Raw genomic sequence first — 22,191 nt, 5'->3', positions numbered from 1 at the left:
CATCTGTCTTTAAGTTCTGTGCTAACAATTCTTATGAGTTTCACCGGGTTGTCGGGGCTTTACGCCCTATATCCTCTAAGTTTGCTAGTATGTCGCGTTGTTTCTGTGTTCAAGTATCATGGCGAGGAACGAACAAGACACATTGTGGAGTAGGGAATCGTATAACGTGACACGAACGCTTTAATGTGGCCCCGCCGTGAACCACCTAACTGAACGATTTCTTTGTATTATCCAATCGCAATGATTTCCTGAAATACGAGCCTGATGTCTGATAATCACGCCATGGATGGTATGTATCACACGGCTGTAATCTACTGTAATGAAGTTGATGTCAGTATGTGGCTGTGAACCTAACTACGTATTATCATACGAGCCTGATGCATCACTTACGGTGAAGCTGATGACAACAATCACATCATATGGTGTGCATCGCACGGCTGTCCTTTACTGTGGAGCTGATGACAGCAATCAGGTCATACGATGTGTATCAGAAGGCTGTTCTTTGCTGTGAAGATGATGACAACAATCATGTCATACGATGTGTATCACACCGCTGTCCTTTGCTGTGAAGATGATGACAACAATCAGGTCATACGATGTGTATCAGAAGGCTGTCCTTTGCTGTGAAGATGATGAAAACAATCATGTCATACGATGTGTATCACACCACTGTCCTTTGCTGTGAAGATGATGAAAACAATCAGGTCATACGATGTGTATCACACCACTGTCCTTTGCTGTGAAGCTGATGACAACAGTCATGTCATACGATGTGTATCGTATGGCTGTCCCTTACTGTGAAACTGATGACAACAATCCTGTCATACGGTGTGTATCACACGGCTGTCCTTTGCTGTAAAGCTGATGACAATCATGTCTTATGATATGTATCACACGGCTGTCCTTTACTGTGAATCTGATGACAACAATCATGTCATACGATGTGGATCACACGACTGTCCTTTACTGTAAAGCTGATGACAATCATGTCATACGGTGTGTTTTTAAACGGCTGTCCTTTACAATAGCAACTTCGAGTTCAAAGTACTAGAGAGCAATTTAGATGAGTTTGGAAACTATGTTGCCCTTAAGATTTTGGTTAACGAAGTAACTTATACCGTAGCCAGCTTATACGGACCCAACGAGGACATCAGAATATCATGGACATAATTACGAAGTATGATAGTGATGGAATATGTATGTGTGGAGATTGGAAGCTAGTTATGAACAAACAACTAGACACTTACAACTGTAAACACATCAATAATCCAAAAGCAAGAGACAAAGTTTTTGAAATGATAGATAAATTTGATCTGAAAGATCCCTGGCGTGAACTTAACTACGATATTAGACGCTTCACCTAGCGGCAACCCACCCCCGTCAAACAAGCGAGACTAGATTTCTTCCTGATTTCACACGGACTACTATCTATGGTTAACAACAGCAATATTCTACCAGGTATAAATTCTGACCACTCACTAATCTCCCTGTCTATGACAAGTTCTACTTCTGCTAGGGGAAAGGGTTTCTGGAAATTTAACAATTCACTCCTTCGTGACAGGAAATACGTAAAACTAGTAAAACATACGATAAAATCAACACTAGACCAATATATAAAAGATAATGAACCAAACAAATACTCTATTGATGATCAACTACCCTGGGAAACATTACTCCTCATGATCAGGGGCAAAACAATTTACTACTCTTCTACTAAAAAGAAAAATGTAAATGAAAACGGAAGTGGTACGGAAATGGTACGGAAGAAATACTGTTCTTAAATCACTTCTATTTCATATGGAAAAATAAACCTGATAACATTAAGAGAGATGTAATGATGTTAAACCCAGAGCATGGGGGGATAAAAACTCCAAATATTAGAAAAATGATATCTTCACAAAAACTAAAATGGAGAAAAAGAATAAGCGGTCATGACCTCAAATGGATGTTTCTCTTCACCAGTCAGTTTAATATCAGGACTCAATTTTTACTGACGGATAGTTACTATATACAAAATGCAATAATTCCTTCTGCAACAAATTCCTTTTGGATAGACATACTTTTAGAATGGTGGAACTTTATAACCATGTGTAAAGAGAAACTGTAAATGAAGAAGAGATACAATGCCAATCCTTGTGGAATAACGACAATATTAGAATTGATAGTCATCCCTTCCTGTATCTTGAGTGGTACAAAAAAGGTGTTGTTTTTGTTAACGAGTTGCTGCATGAAGAAGGCAGACTGTTCAGATATGAAGAATTTTCCAATTAGTTTCAATAAAAACTAATTTTTTAACATACGAATCGATGAGAGACATTATAACATATGCCCGAACACTGAATATAAAGCAATTTAAAAAGAAATTATGCGAACCAGTTTATTCTTTTAATGTCTCAAAAATTGACTCTATAATTGGGAGTAAAAAACTATACGCCTCTCTCTTGAACTCAAAATGTGTCCGGTTGCCAAGCTTTTTAAAATGAGAGAGAGAGTTCTACAGAGTGATTTTACTGAAAATGACTGGAAATATATTTGCATTATTGCAAATAAATGTTCGCGAAGCATAGACTTGAAACGGTTGCAATATATAATATTTCATAATATTCTCACAAGAAGACAATTACTTTATAAAATTGGATACTCATCTTCACCAATATGTCCATTTTGTGAAACAGAAAGAGAAACTATCAACCATATGTTATTGGAATGTGAATCTGTTTTTAAATTATGGAAAGAAATAGAATCATGGTTGAACTCAGTACAGTTACAACTGGAACTCACAAATAAAAGGGAATGAAATGAAAGAACAATAATCATATTTATGAAATCATTTCAGTAGTCAAACACTATATCTACAGATGCAGCATAAATTGTTTCAGTCCAAAATTAGAATATTTAAAAAATGAAATTGTCCGTCACTATGATGTCAAGATATGTTTACCTATCAACGGGAACTGAGCAATTGTTTTTTCAGTATTGGTCAACTCAACTTGGAAAATAATCCTGCCAATTTTACATTTTCAGCCAATTGTACACTTGTATACATGTATACATAAACCATTGTATTATCATGAAATGTATCTATACATGTTTCCTGTACCATGAAATATGAAAAACACAACAACAAAAAACAACATTTTCACTGATGAAAGTTCATTCTGGGTGTATCCTAATAATGATAAGATGTCGACAAAATCTGATTCAGCACCGGCGTACCACAGGCCGAAATACAATCCAAAGTTTCATGTGTGGGATGGAGTGTCGTTACTGGGACTCCTTTGTGTGTGTTTGAGGGAATTTTGACCAGTGAACGGTACACAGATATTCTTGAGAACTTTCTTCCAAATGCAGGAGTCTCTTATAGGAATGACTGGATTTTGCACCAGGACAATGACCAAAAGCACATGGCAAAGCCCGCTAAACAGTGGTTCCAAGAGAAAACTGTGACGTTGCTCCCATTTCCGAGCTACAGCCTGGATCTGGATCTCCTTGAGAACAGTTGGGGGATGATGAAGGTGTTGACCAAAAGGGACTTACCAAACTTGAGGTGAGGTTAGGTGAAATTGGGTTTTACGAGGTGAGTGCGATATTGGGACATGTGTACGTGCGGCCCATGAAACTCTAAACTGAAGCTCTGATAAGACTCCGAGTATGCCATTAATGCCGAGCCAGGCAGGGATCCAGTACCATAGTCGCCCCTGACGACAAGCATGGGCGAACGCTAACCACTACACCACGGAGTCTTACCAAACTTGAAGATCTTCGATAGGTCCCCATGAAACTCTAAACTCTCTGATAAGGAGTATGTACCCGAAATGGGACGAGCATGTTGCTGAAGACCCGGATCTTCACAGGTGGAGTATAAATGGGCGACTGCCTGCCGCTGCCCCGAAAAGAATAGAGGAACACTTGTACTTCCATGTGTTCTCTTATTTGTTTCAATCAGTATACTTGCATATTGTGTTAGAATGATTCAACTGGAAAGTCAGATCTAAATATTTCGATAACATTATACTCCACGCGTTCCCATCAGGCAGTCAGCAGAAGAGTATAAAAGGGCTGACTGACTGACTGAGTTTGGTTTTACGCCGCTTTTAGCAATATTCCAGCAACATCACGGCGGGGGACACCAGAAATGGGCACATTGTACCCATGTGGGGATTCGAACCCGGGTCTTCGGCATGACAAGCCAATGCTTTAACCACTAGGCTACCCCACCGCCCAGTATAAAAAGAGCGTTCCTATATTCGTTTCGGGGCGGTGGGGTGGTTGAAGCGTTCGGGTTCGATTCCTCACACAGATACAATGTGTGAAGCCCACAGTTATATACATTATATTATTCAATCAATCAATCAAGTTTATTTCGTAACAAGCCCCACATACAATACAAAATAAACAAGTGTAATTATAAGGTAGTGGCAGTTGACAGTCAGATTCATTTGTATAAAGAACACAATGACAATCCTGCCTTAATGGAAGTAGAACAATTTGTTACTGTTGAAAAATTGGTACATGATAATGTGTTCAGAAAGTATTGCTGATCTATGTAATTTTGTAATACTTCAAAATACTTACAGCGCAAATCGAGATACATTTTACATTCAAATAGGAAATGAAATTCAGAGTAAACACACAATGAAGTAAAATGGCAAAACATACAATGTATACACATGTAAATGTCTTCAGAGGTAAAAGGGGATGACCTTTAACCTTTAACCCTCACTAAGGGGTAGCACTGATCACATGTTGACACATATCAAAGCATGCTTGAAAAAATTTGAATGAAACATTTCGGAGACTTGTATGGGATACAATAAGTTCTATGAGAAGCACTCACGTTTCAAATTATTTGTTCCTTTTGCACTAATGTGCACCACCTACTCGGTTACCACAACACATCCTGATCTCACCCACTCGCTTCATTTGCTCTACCCACTCTCAATCACCCCCATTATTCCCTGTCCTACTAGTTACCCTCACTAACCCTGGCTATAAGGCGCTTCTCCTTACCTACAATCAGACATTACTATTTTGCAAAATATTGCTAATTTCCTAATTGGTCCAACTTTATTCGACTGAAAAAGTTGGTCCATTTTGTGTACCCCAACCCTCTCTCGTCGCACCATTCAGTGTCTCGCCATCTATCTCTGTACCATTCACTTGCCCCACCCGCTCTCTCATTGCACTACTCAATGTCTTGCCATCTTCCTCCACACCCATTCATTAACTCCACCCCTATCCCTCTCTCATTGCACCACTCAGTGTCTCGCCATCTTTCTCTACACGCATTCATTTACTCCAGCCCCTATCCCTCTCTCATTGCACCACTCAGTGTCTCGCCATCTTCCTCTACACCCATTCATTTACTCCACCCCCTATCCCTCTCTCATTGCACCACTCAGTGTCCCGCCATCTTCCTCTACACCCATTCATTTACTCCACCCCTATACCCTCTCTCATTGCACCACTCAGTGTCTCACCATCTTCCTCTACACCCATTCATTTACTCCACCCCCTATCCCTCTCTCATTGCACCACTCAATGTCTCCGCCATCTTCCTCTACACCCATTCATTTACTCCACCCCTATCCCTCTCTCATTGCACCACCTAGTGTCTCCGCCATCTTCCTCTACACCCATTCATTTACTCCACCCCTATCCCTCTCTCATTGCACCACTCAGTGTCTCGCCATCTTCCTCTACACCCATTCATTTACTCCACCCCTATCCCTCTCTCATTGCAATCCACTCAGTGTCTCAACATCTTCCACTACACCCATTCATTTACTCCACCCTATCCCTCTCTCATTGCACCACTCTCAGTGTCCCGCCATCTTCCTTACACCCATTCATTTACTCCACCCCCTATCCCTCTCTCATTGCACCACCCAGTGTCTCGGGCACATCTTCCTCTACACCCATTCATTTAAACTCCACCCCTATCCCTCTCTCATTGCACCACTCAGTGTCCCGCCATCTTCCTCCTACCCATTCATTTACTCCATTCCCTATCCCCCTCTCTCATTGTAACCACTCAATGTCCCGGGCCATCTTCCTCTCCACCCATTCATTTACTCCACCCCCTATCCCTCTCTCATTGCACCACCTTAATGTCTCGCCATCTTCCTCCATCTACACCCATTATTTACTTCCACCCTCTATCCCTTTCTCTATTGCACCACTCAATGTCTCGCTTATCTCCTCCACACCCATTCATTTAATACTCCACCCCCTATCCCTCTCTCGTGACCATCACTGTGTCGCCATCTTCCTCCACACCCATTCATTTATTCCACCCAATTCCTCTCTCTCATTGCACCACCTCAGTATCCCGCCATCTTCCTCTACACCCATTCATTTAAACCCAACCCCATTCCTCTCTCTTTCATTGCACCACCAGTTTCCCCGCCTCCTACACCCATTCATTTACTCCACCCCTATCCTCTCTCATTGCACCACTCAGTGTCTCGCCATCTTCCTCTACACCCATTCATTTACTCCACCCCCTATCCCTCTCTCATTGCACCACTCAGTGTCCCGCCATCTTCCTCTACACCCATTCATTTACTCCACCCCTATCCCTCTCTCATTGCACCACTCAGTGTCTCGCCATCTTCCTCTACACCCATTCATTTACTCCACCCCTATCCCTCTCTCATTGCACCACTCAGTGTCCCGCCATCTTCCTCTCTACCCATTCATTTACTCCACCCCTATCCCTCTCTCATTGCACCACTCCAGTGTCCCGCCATCTTCCTCTCTACACCCATTCATTTGCTCTCCACCCCTATCCCCTCTCTCATTGCACCACCTAAGTGTCTCAACATCTTCCACTACACCCATTCATTTACTCCACCCCCTATCCCTCTCTCATTGCACCACTCAGTGTCTCGACATCATCTTCCTCTACACCCATTCATTTACTCCACCCCTATCCCTCTCTCATTGCACCACTCAGTGTCTCGAACATCTTCCTCTACACCCATTCATTCACTCCACCCCCTATCCCTCTCTCAACCACTCTCTCCCTTTTGTGTCCCGCCATCTTCCTCTACACCCAGTCATTTACTCCACCCCTATCCCTCTCTCATAGCACCACTCAGTGTCCCGCCATCTTCCTCTACACCCATTCATTTACTCCACCCCCATTCCTCTCTCATCGCACCACTCAATGTCCCACCATCTTCCTCTCTACCCACTCTTTTACCCACCCCTCTCTCTCACTACTCCGCTCCCCACCATCTTTCACTCTATCCACCCATTTATTTGAGAAAACATTCAGACAATGAGGAACAATAATGAAATGTGCAATGTGTGAAGCCCATTCCTGGTGTCCCCCGCTACCATATGGCAGGAATTTTGCTATTAAAAGCGGCCTCACTAAAACTCACTCATGCAAAGCACACTATTTTTTCCATGATAGCTGCCCACTCACTCCGTCGGTTCAAACGACTGCATACCCTCCACTGCTAACTCTCTCCACACCCTCCAGTCCAAGCCAGCTTTCCCCTGCACATCACTGTACCCACTTTCACATCTCACACCTGTCACTCTACCCTCTCTCACTGCTGACTACACTATAGGCAGCCATTGTGCACCTTCCAGCTGCTATACCTGTGTTAGTCACTCGGACTATTCTATGCACTCCATCCATTTCTATCAACTCTAGCCATTCCATAACATCATTATTTCAACGTATATCTGAACTCCAAAGGGCAATCTTTCATCTTCTCCCGGTAGATTTGATCAAACCACTCATTCTGTGCCACAGTGAACCAATTCTTCCAATCCCCAGTCTCACCTGAAAGAACAAAAGTCAATGATTGAATCAAATGTTGGAGTATTGTATTCATGATTGTTATGAAATGTGTGGACTGAAAATCTTCAAGTTGTAGGTTATTCAGATTCGACTCACAAGTGTTCGACCCCAAGCAAAAGTATAATTTCTTAATACAAATGTACATCTTAAATCGTTCCTATATTTTCCACGTGGAGAGGAACAGCCAATATGCAGAAATAAGTAAATGGCACCAATATGGTCTAAATCTGATGTATCGGTGAGAATAATGATGTCCAATGCCATTCCCTATTTCGACCTGCACCATACATTCACATGTGTTTTTCAGATACACAATTGACTCGGATTTCTTTATGATGGGTGACACAAGTCAGGCAGTATACACACACGTTTTCTCGAACACCTGTTATCATTACTATTTCACAGTGATTCATGCATGCAAGGTCAAAACATAGTCCGAATAGCTATTAGCAGAGATTTTGTGTGGATGTGGAAAGGGTTTTGTCGCTTCCAGTTACTCTCTACTTTGCAGCCCTTAAGTTGCCCTCAGTTTAAAGTGAGTGAGTGAGTTTAGTTTTACGCCACACTCAGCAATATTTCAGCTATGTGGGGGAAGTCTGTACATAATCAAGTCTGGACCAGACAATACAGTGATCAACAGGATGAGCATTGATCTATGCAATTGGGATACGATGACATGTGCCAGCCAAGTCAGCAATCCTGACCACCTGACCCCGTATGTTGCCTCTAACGACAAGTATGAGTTACTGAAGATCAATTCTAACCCGGACTTTCACGTGTTGCAGTTTAAAACATCGATATAAATGACCATTTGATGACATATATATATATTTCTTATCATTCTCTGGAAATCTTATTCCACAGAGCGCACTTGGAGATGAAGTGTCAGTCTGACCAGATAGTCCACCCAGAAGGGCCAAATGGGTGAGATACACTCACCCTTTCTGTACATGATTTGAGACAGAGGTTCCTTGCTATTCTTCATGGAGGCAAAGCTGCATCGATCACATACTTTCTGCAGAAAGTCATCGCTTCTCTCTGTTCCAAGGAAGGTCTGCATCTTTTTCATCTCGCGGAATGCATCCTTGGAACATATAAAACATAAATATTGCTTATTTCTTGAACAGACTGAAACAATGAACATGAGCCCAGTGAGATGGGGTGATATCGAAACTAATTACACGGGCTGCATACGCTGGGGCCATTATTGACTTTACAGCGCATGCATGTTAATAATTTCGGACCCCCAGTGAGACCAAGATGTCGAACCGAAGAACCAATATTAACCAGACAATTTTCACAAGGTACTTTTCTAAGTGGTGACTAAGTCAAGATGCCGACAGACATGCCATGGTGGAGTGTACGAGGCATCATTCATATGTTACACACATGTTGCAGAACTAGATCCTGGCTTTACTGAATTCTTGCCAAACATTTAGCTTGTTAATTACTGCACAATTTGCTCGAAAGGACTCCTGATCACTGCTGAAATTTCTAGTTGAGCCAGCCAGGCAATTTGATACGTTTAAACCAAGAAACAGACCCGTGAAGTTTCGTGTAGATGACTACAGACCCTGCAGGTATTTCTTACAACTAGGCCCGGCCAGGGATGATCAGCGGTTGTTCAGGGACTTTTAGAGATACTGTTTTATAACTTGACAACACAAAATTATATATGCTAAACTATGTCAATGTAAAAACATATATACAACCTGAAGAAAAACATCATAACTACGGATCCATGTCTTGGAAACAAATCTAGAATTCATTTACACACCTCGAGATACTAAGTTGCAACTCCACAAGCACATGTACGTAAAACTAGGCCCGGCCAGGGATGATCAGCGGTTGTTCAGGGACTTTTAGAGATACTGTTTTATAACTTGACAACACAAAATTATATATGCTAAACTATGTCAATGTAAAAACATATATACAACCTGAAGAAAAACATCATAACTACGGATCCATGTCTTGGAAACAAATCTAGAATTCATTTACATACCTCGAGATACTAAGTTGCAACTCCACAAGCACATGTACGTAAAACTGGATACAGGAATTATGTTAGAAAGACACACCCATGTAAACTGTTCACTCATCATGTCGTTGAAGTTAACTGGTAGTCCGTGGACGTCTTTAGTATTTCAACAAGACATATATATCACTGGTCACTATCTATGAATGTTAGATAAAGTATTTAACAGCTACAGTTTCAGGGGTGGAAATAACCCATTTGCCCGACGTCCGATTCCAGTGTTTTTTTCTGTCGGGCAAGCAAATTTGTATATCACACAAACTTGACTTTCCAAATGTTGGAAAAAATCAACAAGAAAATGGCCAGTACAGTGGAAAAATTATCAGGGCAAGTGATATTACATGTGCTACTGTTCCGGACTACACTAGCAATTTTAAAGATATATATCCACCCCTGCAGTTTAATAATTTTGGAATCAAGACCACGCTTACCTCTTTCATGTCTTCATAGTTGAGTGTCAGTATGGGGACGTCAGTTGTCTTCTTCACCTCCTCCCAGTCCTTCACATAGTCGAACCAGGAACCGTAGTCAACTGAAGCAAGGTACATCAAAGTAACACGAAAATCATGGAAATGACGCTGGACCCAGAGAGTAGTGGAGTTGTGTTTGATGTAACTTCAAGAAGGTTATCTTTTACATCCTGCTATATCAGAAAGGTCAGACAAGGTGCTGACAAGAATCTTACTGCTGTGGAATTGTTGAGAGGATTACACAATCCCCTATACTACATTCACAAGATGTTTGATGTTTGCATTTTTGTGTGACCATAGACTTCTTCAAAACGCTCACATTTCCCCTCCAGTGAAGGTCGGACGAAATTCTTCCACTCCCCAGAATAGTTGTAACTGAGTTTCTTCACATGGTTGAAGTATGACACAGTCACGTCCTTGGGATTCCGAGTCACATACACTATCCTGGGTTTATTTTCTTTAACCTGCTTCGGAAGTTCGTTGAACAACAAATGGGTGTTGAGGATTCTTGGAGAAGGGAGATCTTTATAGGTATCTTCACTGAAACCTTCAATCACGTGAAACCCCTTGCCGATATCTTGGTCAAGCTGTCCCGCCACCAGCAGGCGAACCATCTCACAGACCCAGTGGGTACCTAGATAATAACACCATATGGACTTTCATGGTTTGTGTAAAATATTTTCGGCATGTTTCCAAGTTCTTCACACTATTACTCCTCATTAATACTGAGACTAACAAGACTGACACAATCCCATAGTCATGTAATGGAATGATAAGATGTATCCTGCAAACACGTCAAACCTGTGAAGAACCTTAGAGTGACCTAGAAATACGGCGCTATAGAAATGAGGCATACAATAATAATATAATAATAATAATAGTCTACATTGTGTCACTGTGTGTGAGATCACAATTATGTTCAACAAGAGTAATGAGGTATGAAAAACACCATTCTCCCTACTGTAAAGCTGACTTAATTCACTGTTCTCCCTTGGTTTCTTTGCGATTACAAGATCGATCATTACCTCTTCTGTCTTCAAACTGTCCTTGGCGAATCTAAATTTGTAATCGTGTTTTTGTCAATGTTTTGCAAAGCTGAACACACGACAGTTTTCCTACCAAGCCTCTAAAATCCAAGCCAAGCTGGCACCATGTCACATCTTAAGTTAGACTACCAGCTCTAACCAGGAAGTGATTCCTGACCTCGAATCAGATTTTGTCACAATTAAATTACTGCATCAATAAGTACAGTTTACTCACCTGACTTTGGGAAAGTACACACTATAATATCGTCAGAACGAATTTCTACAGATGGTATTTTTTCCAACGGTCTGGTCTGCATTGATCCGGGGAACAAGGGGTATCTCCGGCCATTGTAGCTTACCAGCGTCATCTCATCTCCAACATCATCGGCCACTTGTATCAATTCCATGGTGAATTCAGGGTGTTTGCTGGTGTGACGTAAACAACGCTATTTAACAGAGTCCAGAGCGTCTGAATGTGCGTTCAAGTACTTGAGCCTGAAATTGAAGTGTATTAGTGGGGTTATATAGGGACATAGGATGATGATGATGATGATGATGATGAGTGAGTGAGTGAGTTTAGTTTTGCGCCGAATTTAGCAATATTCTAGCAATATCATGGGGAACACCAGCAATGGGCTTCACACATTGTACCCAAGTGGAGAATCGAACCCGGGTCTTCGGCTTGATGAGTGAATGCTTTAACCACTAGGCTACCCCACCGCCCCTGATGATGATGATGAGGAGGAGGAGGAGGAAGTGAGTGAGTGAGTTTATTTTTATGCCGCATTCAGCAATATTCAAGCTATATGGCGGAGGTCTGTAAATAATCGAGTCTGGACCAGGCAATCCAGTGATCAACAGCATGAGGTATCAGTCTGCGCAACTGGGAACCCGATGACATGTGTCAACCAAGTCAGAGAGCCTGAATGGGTTCCACTCATTTTGTCCTGGGTAGGTAGGGAGTCATCAATTTTGTACATAAAAATGATTTTGTACATGACATGCAGGGGGGTAATTTTCCCAGTTTAAACGCAATACCAACTGTTTGGGGACGGTGTAAAGACGAGACAGACTGTTTATGATCGAATTAGCATCGTAATTTAACAAAAGTTAAGTGTTCTAGCCCGTTCTAGCCCTTTCTAGCCCGTTTTACAATTATGTTTTGGGATGGGGCTGGATGTATAAGAACTACCCTGGTGTGACTCAGGCTTTAGAATTATGCTTACCGGATATCTGACAAAACAAGAATCTTAAATATAGTTAGCACAAACTACGCAAAAGCTGGCCTACTGGAAAACAAGCCATATTTCAAAAGCTATACATATTCAATGCATTAAGATGGCATAACATTTGGCCCACCTGTCCTTGTGCATAATGGACAATCTTATGTGTTGTACTATTGGCCATGTGACCTCTGATACTGAATAAATTCTTTGTTCTTGTTCTATTTTCATTGTCCTTTAATATGTAAGTTTTGAAGAAATCAGTTTTACAATGGTATGCATTTAACATATGGTATAGAATGATATGAATGTTATTTCCTCAGGAAACAAAAAGAATTTTGCTTAATCGTTGTGATAGTCACACAGTACATAACATTGTTGTTCGTTATAACAATGAAATACTACACAAAAGAGTTTTTGTTTTGGAACCTGCATCGTAGCTATGATCAATGAGGAAGTTAATGGTCATGATAGTCATGGTATATCAGAAACTTCGGACCTGTGCTGCAGTCTAAGAGCTCAATACTTCTAACATCTCCTATAACCTATTAAGATTGTTAGATAGGTTAGGTGAGGTGAGGTGAAATTGGGTTTAACATCGTGCTTGAGAATATTACGCTCATATGACGACGTGCATGCGTGTGTATGTGTATGTGCGGCTGCTTGTACTAGCCCAGACTGAAGCTGGTTTTATAGTGCTAGCCCACTGAGATACCATGTCGCAGTGAAGCATGAATACACCACTCAGACACATTATACTGACTCCAAGCCGACCAGTCCTTGTTGTACCCATTAATGCCGAGCGCCAGGCAGGGACCAACAAATACCATATTTTAACGTCTTTTGGTATGACACGGTCGGGGATCGAACCCGCGACCTTCCGTTTTCCGGGCGGACGCTCTAACCACTACACCACGGAGGCGGTCAGATAGGTTAGGAAATGGAAAACTTTACATATCATAACTACCCTACCCATCTTTAGTTACAACTGCACACCTCTAAATACATGTATATTATTCATGATTTTTCTTCAATGCTTTTTGTTGAGAAAAGAAAATCATAAAAACCCATATTTAACATACAATCGAATTCATTTTATCAAAGTTACTAACCAAAATCAGTCTATCAACCAAAACTTTTCAAGGTAAGAGGTTACTCCACATTCCTTCTTAAATTTACTTGTTCCATAGTGGACATATTTATTAAAATTCATATTTAATACCTTAATGCGTCACATTTTAACTTTTCAACATATTTTATACAAGAGTTAAAACCAAGACACATTATTTGTTTACATGCATTGCGAAAATTAAGAAATTACCTAATCATATAAATTCCCATAAGAATTCTTTCACAGATTTACACATTATTTCACAAAATATTATATATTTCCTTATCAGACAACCACCTTGCTCAAATATACAGTAGGCTTTCACACCTTTCATATAGAGTCAGTTCCTCCTTGGAATTCTATCTATATGTGAAATTGAATCTACTATAAGGCCAGACCAATTTTATTTCTTGTTTAGCAGATTTTTGTCACCAGAAAACATAAAGGCAGGAGGGAATTATTTTTTTTAAAAAAAGTCACCAGTCAAAGCAAAAACCCACATGAGTTTTTCAAAGGCATTGATTTTCAAGGTCACACTCGCTGAGGTGCTTGAAGCACTGATTTGTAACACAAATATTGTTAGATAATTCAGTTTAAAGTCTCTAAAACAGATACCTGTGTTTTAGTGTCCACAAACTGCCTTGAATAGTCGAAGTCTCGCTGAGTATTTCTAAACATTAGGATTTTATTTTGCAAGCGGGGACATTTTTTTCAAAAAAAATTTCTTATTCTTGAAAAAATACAACCCGTGGATGCGTAAAACAAGAAATAAAATTGGTGTGGCCTAAAGAACTTTTTTTTCAGGTATAGAAAACAGCAACATTCAACTCCAGAAACTATGCAAGTTCCAAGAGCATTCTTTGAAAAAGAGGTAGGTGTGCAAGATAAATAACCACATAAATATTGCTTGCCATTTTTAAATATCCATCTAAAAGCAGAATTTGCATCCTGTTACTTACCTGTAAAGGTAACTGAAGAAGTAAATGATAAGATACAGTGCTTAAGTGTAGATGTTAAGTTTAATGTTACACTTTTTAAGTGTCCCCCGTACCAATTTGGTGAAATAAATATTTGAGGATACTGTTGTGACTAAAATTATTAAAATGTTTATAGACACAAAGACAAATCTCATATCACTCACTCCTCTTACTCACTCTGCTCCATTCACTCCACCTACTCCCCTCCCCTCAGCTCCGCTCCAATCCACTCCAGTCACTCCACCCACTCCACTCGCTCGACTAACTCCACCCACTCCGCTTCCACTCCACTAACTCTATCCACTCAACTCAAGTCACGTCAAACCACTCCACTCTGCTCCTCTCCCTCCACTACTCTCCGCTCTGCTCCATTTAACTCCATTCCACTTACACCGTTCCACTCACTTCGCTACACTCCACTCAGCTCCAATCCGCCCTCTCTATTATACACTCATTCCTCTCCGCTGCCTCTGTTCCACTAACTCGCTCTACTCCTCTCCACTCCACATAATACCAGTCCTCTCCACACCGCTCTACACGTGAAGGTCCGGGTTAGAATACTTGTCGTAAGAAGCGACTAACGGGATCGGGTGGTAAGGCTTGCTGGCTCGGTTGACACATGTCGTCGGTTCCCAATTGCGCAGATCGATACTCATGTTGTTGATCACTGGATTGTCTGGCCCAGAATCGATTATTTACAGACCGCCGCCATATAGCTGGAATATTGCTGAGTGCGGCGTAAAACTAAACTCACTCCACACCGCTCACTCCACACCGCCACCTATTCCATTCCGCTCCGCTCTCGTACTTCGCTCTGCTCAGCTCCGATCCACCCTCTCTATTCCACTCACTCCACTCCATCATTTCCACTCACTCCTTTCCTCTCCATTCAATACCATTCCTCTCCATAACACTCACTCTGCTCCTCTCCTGTCCTCTCTGTTCCACTCCACTCCCTCCGATCACTCACTTGTTCCGCTCCACTCCATGCCACTCTTCTCTGCTCTGTTCTGCTCCACTCACTCTGCTCCATGCCACGCTGCTCAACTCTGCTCACATCAGACACTCCGCTCCACTCCACCCATTCCTCTCAAGTCATCTCTGCTCCTTTCGCACCATCCGCTACACTCACTCAACTCCACTTCACTCACTCCGCTCCCTATGCTCCACTCACTCATTCACCCACCCACCCACCAATACATTCATTCACTCACTCACTCCACACACACCACACACTCCTCTCCCCTCCACTCCTGCCAAATTCACTCACTTTTACATCCCTATTAATTCGAAATACTGTCCATGTTTTATAAGTGTGTTGGGGGGCATTTTCTTGTGAATATTTTTGGTGTAGTAGAAAGCAGTGAAAGAAGCATGTCATTTTCTGACTGACAAATTCAACAACCAGAATTACAAGCATCTCAACAATTTCTAACACTGTGTAAAACTGTAAATGCAAGAATTACAGACAAAATGGAGTTTCATGTAAAAAAATGGACATACATAAAGCAGAATTTCTTTTTATTCATTGTATGTCTTGTGCGAACTTTACTGGAATTTCAAGATTTCCTCTGGGTTGATGATACTAAATAACATTTCACACTTCATTATCTGTCACATGCCCTTGACAGGCCAGAAGTGGGATAAAGCCTTTAAAACCTACAGTTTAATTAAATTTCAAGATTCCTTTTGGACTGATGATAGGAAATAACATTTAAAACCTGTGAGCAAATTCTGAATGTACTGGGTCAATAGTAGTAATTTTTAGAGATTTTTAACTATTATTATCAGTCACATGCCCTTGACCAGAAGTAGGATAAAATTTCAAGATTCCTTTTGGACTGATGATAGGAAATAACATTTACAGCCTGTGAGCAAATTCTGAATGTACTGGGTCAATAGTACTAATTTTTAGAGATTTTTAATTATTATTATTAGCCACATGCCCTTGACCAGAAGAGGGATAATACGTTTAAAACCTACAGTTTAATTAAATTTCAAGATTTGCTTTGGACTGATGATAGGAAATGGCAATTCAAACTTGTGAGCAAATTCTGAATGTACAGGGTCCATAGTTCTAATTTTCAGAGATTTTTGACTATTATCATTAGTCACATGCCCTTGACCAGAAGTGCGATAATGCCTTTAAAACCTACAGTATATGGAATTTGAAGATGTTCTCTGGGCTGATGATAGTAAATAGAGCATTTCAATCCAGTGAACAATTTCTGAATGGACTGGGTCATTAATTCTAGTTTTCAGTGATTATTAACAATGATTATATGTCACATGCCCTTGACCACAAGTGGGATAAAGCCTTTAAAACCTACAGTTTATGGAATTTAAAGATTTCCTTTGGACTGATGATAGTAAATAACATTTCAATTTTGTGAGCAAATTCTGAATGAAATGAGTTAACAGTACTAATCTTATTTATTAATAATACTCACAGGCCTTTAACCAAGAGTGGGATTATGCCTTAAAAATCTGCAGTTGGATGTATTGTATGAGGTCTGTAGAGTGTTAGTTTTCTAATGTATTAATGTATTAGTTAGCTGCATGAGGTGAGGTGAGGTGAAATTCGGTTTAACGTCGTACTTGAGAATATTTTGCTCATATGACGACGTGCCTGCATGTGTATATGTATGTGTGGCTGCTTGTACTAGCCCAGACTGAAGCTGGTTATATAGTGCTAGCCCACTGAGATACCATGTCGCAGTGAAGCATGAATTCCCCACTCAGACACATTATACTGACTCCGAGCCGACCAGTCCTTGTTGTACCCATTAATGCCAAGCACCAGGCAGGGGACAACAAGTACCATATTTTAACGTCTTTTGGTATGACGCAATCGGGGATCGAACCCGTGACCTTCCGCTCTCCGGGCGGACGCTCTAACCACTACACCACAGAGGCGGTCTAGTTGCATGAAGTAACCTTTAGTATTTTGAGGGAAACAGTGATTGTGAAATGTATGATTTGTGTGGAGTGTGTGAACTGTGTGCATTGTGTGATGCCCTTGAAGGGCGATAAATTAGTGGACGCTAGCCAAACAGGTGTGAGAGTGCAAAGTGTCAAGGTATTTCCTTGTTATATTTATCTGATAAAGTTATTCTTAATCCATACTTGTGTTGTGTTCTTACTCCATGCTGTGACAATATCTGTCTTGACTAAAGATGACTAAACACTACAATAATGGAATCCAAAGATATCGTCTTGGCTGTTGATAGTAATTAAGTCATATGCGAAACTTGCAGAATCTACATGCAACAGGTCAATATTGCCAATGTTCTCAGATTTCTAACTGCATTACTATTCATTTGCCCTTGATTAGACACAGGAAAACAACTCTAAAATCTGATGATAGTAGATCATATTTCAGACTTGTAGAAAGCAGACTCCAAGTAAATAGGCCATTAGTACTAACTTTAAGAGTCACAGTAAACTATATTCAATCCTGTATGCCTTTGACCAGAAGAGGGATAATGTCCCTTAAGTCTAATACTAAAGGGGTGGTAGGGTAGTCTAGTGGTTAAAGCGTTGGCTCGTCACGCCGAAGACCCGGGCTCGAATCCCCACATGGGTACAATGTGTGAAGCCCATTTCTGGTGTTCCCCCGCCGTGATGTTGCTGGAATATTGCTAAAAGCGTCGAAATAAACCAACCTCAGTCTAATACTAAAAATTAATCATCACATTTTAAAATTGTGAGCTGAATCTGGGGACAATATTGCATATTTTCAGATAATCTTTACACATACACATTCAACCAGAAGAAGGATAACACCATAACATCTACAATCAATAAAATCTTCAGATTTCACTTTGGCTGCTCATAGCAAATCACACTTCATATTTAAGAGCAGACTGGGCTGATCTACAGTACTAATTTTAAGAGATTTTTTATATCATTACTTATATTCCCTCAAATAAAAGTGTTTGAAGTGGAACAAGGTAGAAATCTATATTTTAATGGAATTTATTATTTACTTTTGGGTTCCTATACTTAATATTTATGGGCAAAATCTGAAAGCAGTGGGTCAATAATGCATGCTTGAATTTACTTGACTATGCTTATCTGTAACATTTTCTCTAACCCAAAGCTGGCATAAATTGTTTTTGTTTGTTTGTTGTTTGTTGCTACACAATATTCCAGCTACATGATATCTGTTAACAACTGAGTTTGGACGAGACAATCCAGTTATTGAGATTATAAGCATCCACGCCATTGCTAGACAATAACTAAGTCATGGAGCTTGACAACCATATCCACATCAGGTAGCATGGGTTGCTGGGGAAAATTACACTAACAAAAATAAATTTAAAGGCATCGTTTACCTTGTCACTTTCATCTCAGGAACAATATTTTACCTAAGAAACTTCAGCTGCTTGCCCTTCTAATACAAGCAGCAGACACCATTTCAAGCACATTGTGAAGGGGGGACAATTCTAGCCACTATTTAGTCCAGCTAATATTAATGTTATTGATGACAGAGCATGGAATAACAAGTTCAAGCTGCTATGAAGGGCTCAGTGTGAAGTTCACATTTATTTCAGGCTGACCAGAAAGGGGATTTTTATGTAGGTGAAAGTTTAAAGGAACTGTTTAATGAAATGTTTTTCAATAATTTCTACATCATCACATTTTTTTCAGTTATAAGTATAGCCTTCTGAGATGAGGCACAAACTCACCCATTTTTTCATTCTGAAGTAAGTATGCCCTGTATGTCTGGTGTCTGTTACAAACACCTCCCACCTTTACGCATCTCAAATTTTATATTTCATCAAGTGCTCAATAATCATATGGAAAGCTATAAATGATCATTACATGATACTGGCAGCAACGTTGACACAATATTACTTGGAGGCTAAAAATATTATAGAAACGGAAGCCACTAACTGCTTAAGGGGCCGTGATCTTTGAGGGGTGAGAAGTTAAAGTGGGTCGACCTTTTAACTCTGACATGATCATCATGGTATTGTGTGTGATGGTTTGTTACTGAATATACCCTAACTTCCATGATTTACAGATCATCACTCTTTTCATAATGTCACGAGTGTGTACATGAACCTGTTTATTTTTCTTGTATTTCAGAAGAAAAATTCTCTGAGAAGTATGAGCAAGCAACATACATCCCTTATAAACTGTCACAAATAGCATAACAAAAATATCTTAGAAGTTTTCAGTCCACAAAATTAACTTGCATTATTATACTTACATACCCATCCAGAATGGATATATACATCATTAACATATTAATTATGGCATAATTCATTCTTCTTTTTTCCAGTTGTTATTTTAAAAAAACACTATTTACTGTATTATTACATAAAACACTGTGCAATAGAGGTTGAGAGAGAATGCAAGGCAGTCATATTTCAAGTTGAGGCTCATAACCACACTTGATTAAATCATTAAGAATAAAAAATGAATGAATGAATGAAAAACACTTGACACCTACATCCAGCAACCACAACAAGGAACATTAATTGGTTGCTCCATTGTGGTAAGCTAGAATCCCCACTCACCAGGTGCCAAAGTTCAGTAATTACAGTAAAGCGAATGAAAATCAATTCTATTCCGTTTCAGTATTACGTTTCTACTTTTTTGCGCTGCTATGTTTAGCTGTTTTAGCGGACATGGACTATGGAGTTGTAAAACTACACGATACGAGCTGTGCAGCTGATTATGCTCTTAGTAATTGTTTGTCGATTAAACAGATAGTTGAAATCGATAATTATCCATGGTAGTTATCTCAGTACTGGTCGCTGAAGGCGACCGAGATCGGGCAAGATTAAAGGGGGGTAACTCTACACCTCCACTCACGCCAAGAGGTTGGCATTGCGCAATCAAAATTATTTCATTACATATGCAAGTATTTTACAGTTCCTGACACTGCTAATGTTTGATTACGTTCCCTTAATATATAAGTTGACAAAATCTTTCAAACATGTCTTCCTCTTTTGACTGTCTCAACAAATGTATGTGTACACGGAAAACGATAACAGCTGCATATTCACGATATCACTTTGTCTGAAGTTTGTGTGAATATACCTTCTATTCTGTTCCGTTCTGTTCCTTTCTGATGCCAGGACGTTCGTGAATGAGTAGAAGTACTTGCACCTGCTACAGGAGCGGTCTCCTCATCGGTGAGCGTTGCTTTGCGTGAGATGCATCCATACAGCCTTCTCTCATCAACAATGCTCACCCGAATAATGTAGGTTAGGTATCTTGAGCGTGTAAACAGTAATGCCGCATTTCTTTACGCGGGTGTGCATTGACACAAGCACTGCATCATTGACCCGATGTGTCCAATCAATCATTCTCGTGTTAATAAATCTGATTATCGTTTTGGCCGGAGTAGCCTAGTGGTTAAAGCGTCCGTTCGTCACGCCAAAGAACCGGGTTCGATTCCCCACATGGGTACAATGTGTGAAGCCCATTTCTGGTGTTCCCCGCCGTGATATTGCTGGAATATTGCTAAAAGTGGCTCAAAACTAGACTCACTCACTGTTAATCGTTTTACGCCACATATTCTGCTATAGTCTATTTATATGAGGGACTCATTTTAAATCATTGAATCTGCTCCAGACCAATGATGCGTAAACCGAGAACGATTAGCACTTGATGACCCCATCCACTGCATCACCTCTAACGACCAGCATAGATTGTTTAGGATATTCTCAAACCTTACACAGGATCTAGCTTTGTGGTTAAAGCGATCACCGTCAAGCCTGAATATGTACCTGTAATGATGAGGATTGCAAAGCGATGTGCATGAACATGAGATCTTCAACGATGTTTTATTTGTTGTTTTACACCGCACTCAGCAATATTGCAACTACATGGCGGCGGTCTGTAAATAATCGAGTGTGGACCAGGCAATCCAGTGATCAACGGCATTTGGCGATAACATGACATGTGTCAACAAATTCAACGAGACTGACCACCCGATCCCGTTAGACGCCTCTTACGACAAGCTTGGGATGCCGAAGATCAATTCTAACCCGGATCTTCACGGGTAAACGTGACATGTAATAATACATGATGGGTGATATCGTTTGCTAAAAGAGGGAAATAGAACCCTCGACCATGAGAAACGCAACGTAGCAAAAACATTTGGTTAAAATAGCAATTTTGTCAGATTGTATCAGTCGCCTCATTTCAATATGTTAACTGGGCAGGTGGGTAGGCCTAATGGTTAAAGCGTTGGCTCGTCACGCCGAAGACCCGGGTTCGAATCCCCACATGGGTACAATGTGTGAAGCCTATTTCTGGTGTCCCCAGACAAAAAGCGGCGTAAAACCAAAACTGAGTCAGTCAGTCAATATGTTAACTCCAAATTATTTTTATTGACTTTATGCAGCTACGCATTCAGGTCATAATGATACAAAACGAGATTCGCTTCCCCCTTCGCATACATTCGCACGTATGTATTGACATTAACTGGTCTCGCCATAGCAAAGACTGTGTACACAAACTCCCAAAACACGCGATGTCTTCTTTGAAAAGCATTCAATTTGTATGC

General features: G+C 40.5%; 1 protein-coding gene and 1 long non-coding RNA gene across 2 annotated transcripts; one reads left to right on the top strand and one right to left on the bottom strand.

Moving 5' to 3' along the window:
* Nucleotides 1-7,038: 7,038 nt before the first annotated feature.
* Nucleotides 7,039-20,916, bottom strand: LOC124273436 (sulfotransferase 1A1-like). The gene is made up of 6 exons (XM_046708706.1): nt 20,718-20,916; nt 11,588-11,847; nt 10,647-10,961; nt 10,289-10,389; nt 8,759-8,903; nt 7,039-7,801 (listed from the first exon to the last, which is right to left on the bottom strand). Exons 2-6 carry the CDS (start codon nt 11,757-11,759, stop codon nt 7,686-7,688), a joined length of 849 nt encoding a protein of 282 aa, XP_046564662.1. The 5' UTR covers nt 11,760-11,847; nt 20,718-20,916; the 3' UTR covers nt 7,039-7,685.
* Nucleotides 12,680-14,395, top strand: LOC124273440. Its single transcript, XR_006897652.1, has 2 exons — nt 12,680-13,140; nt 13,508-14,395. It is a non-coding gene; the product is annotated as an uncharacterized LOC124273440 (long non-coding RNA).
* Nucleotides 20,917-22,191: the final 1,275 nt, after the last annotated feature.

Source organism: Haliotis rubra, unplaced genomic scaffold (assembly GCF_003918875.1).
Source record: "Haliotis rubra isolate DU_JTF1 unplaced genomic scaffold, ASM391887v1 Scf180, whole genome shotgun sequence".
Classification (NCBI taxonomy): domain Eukaryota; kingdom Metazoa; phylum Mollusca; class Gastropoda; order Lepetellida; family Haliotidae; genus Haliotis; species Haliotis rubra.
Note: the sequence above shows the minus strand (reverse complement) of the source record. Positions and strands in the feature narration are given on the sequence as shown.